The 1241-nt window shown below is 40.7% G+C and overlaps 1 protein-coding gene across 1 annotated transcript in view; it reads right to left on the reverse strand.

Annotated features, from left to right (window-relative positions):
• LOC106809669 (F-box/LRR-repeat protein 20-like) overlaps positions 1 to 1241 on the reverse strand; it is a 17455-nt gene that overhangs the window by 10879 nt on the left and 5335 nt on the right. The window contains exons 6-7 of the mRNA XM_014812832.1: positions 850 to 945; positions 163 to 289 (exon numbers count right to left, since the gene is read on the reverse strand). Of these exons, the coding sequence (XP_014668318.1) occupies positions 163 to 289; positions 850 to 945 (223 nt within the window). The remainder of the gene's footprint in view (positions 1 to 162; positions 290 to 849; positions 946 to 1241) is intronic.

Consider the following 1241-nt stretch of genomic DNA (forward strand, 5'->3'; position numbering starts at 1 on the left):
AGAGAGAGAGAGAGAGAGAGAGAGAGAGAGAGAGAGACAGAGAGAGAGAGAGAGAGAGAGAGAGAGAGAGAGAGAGAGACAGAAAAATTACAACAGTGATAACAAGAAGTAGTCTGAGAACAACAAAAATAGATGCACAATCACAATCTACTCAAGCCATACCTGGGGGCAGCCTTTGACTATTAGTAGATGTAGTTTGAGACATCCTTTAGCCAGGGATGTGAGTCCATTGTCAGAGATCTTGTGACACCAGGATATGTTCACTTGTTCCAGCCCCTGGCAACCCTCTCTGAAGAGCAACATCGTTAGCAAGCCAAATGGAAAACCCAAACCTCTCCTGAAATCTGCTTATCTGTGCGTGTTACAATCTTATTATACTTTACATTTGTTAGATATCTAAGTAGAGAATTACTCATGAAAGATTAACTATTTAACTAACAGATTACCTATTATAATTAGATGTGACAAACAAACATATTACACTTACTAGTCAGTGTACTCGTTTACTCACAATGTACAAATAATAAATATCTCACACTGCACAGCCTGCTTTTCAAAAAGACCCGTTTTTAATTGCACCAAATGGCCCAACAACTGCATTGATAAACTAAGGGCAGGGCGTTTGCATGAATCCTGCCATGATTGGTTTAGCAAAGGTTGGGGAGAGGGAAGAAGGCATAGTAAGCACATACACACTCACTCACACTAGTGCCTTCAAAGAGTTATCTTGTTTGGGAGAGGAGAGAAAACATAGGGCTTATACACACACTCTCACTCACCCCTAGCCCCTTCAATGATTTAACCTGCTGGGAAGAGGGGAGAAGAAAGAAACAGGACACAAACACTCACCCTAGTGCCTTCAAGGAGTTATCTGTGATCTGCGCGCAGGAATCCAACTTTAAAACCCGTAATTTCTTGCAGTGCCGACTTAGACTTCCACACGTACTGCAACGACATGCGAACAGAGGCAGCCATTAAAAAATGAACATGAACTGGTAGCAGACGTAAACAACAATCGATGTCTGCTGCTAAGGAAAGATGAAGTGTGGAGATGTTAATTGTGTCACTATCTATATGAAGCCCACAATTTTTCAATTGCCCACTAATTAAAACAAGCATCGATTACAATGCCATCTACATGTATTGAAGGAGAGTCGCTACCAGCTGGTATATACTAACACTAAAGTGGTGAATCTAATGTAATCAGTATGTACACGAAAATCAGAATGTACACTAAAATT

The sequence above is a fragment of the Priapulus caudatus genome, unplaced genomic scaffold (assembly GCF_000485595.1).
Source record: "Priapulus caudatus unplaced genomic scaffold, Priapulus_caudatus-5.0.1 Scaffold374, whole genome shotgun sequence".
NCBI lineage: Eukaryota > Metazoa > Priapulida > Priapulimorpha > Priapulimorphida > Priapulidae > Priapulus > Priapulus caudatus.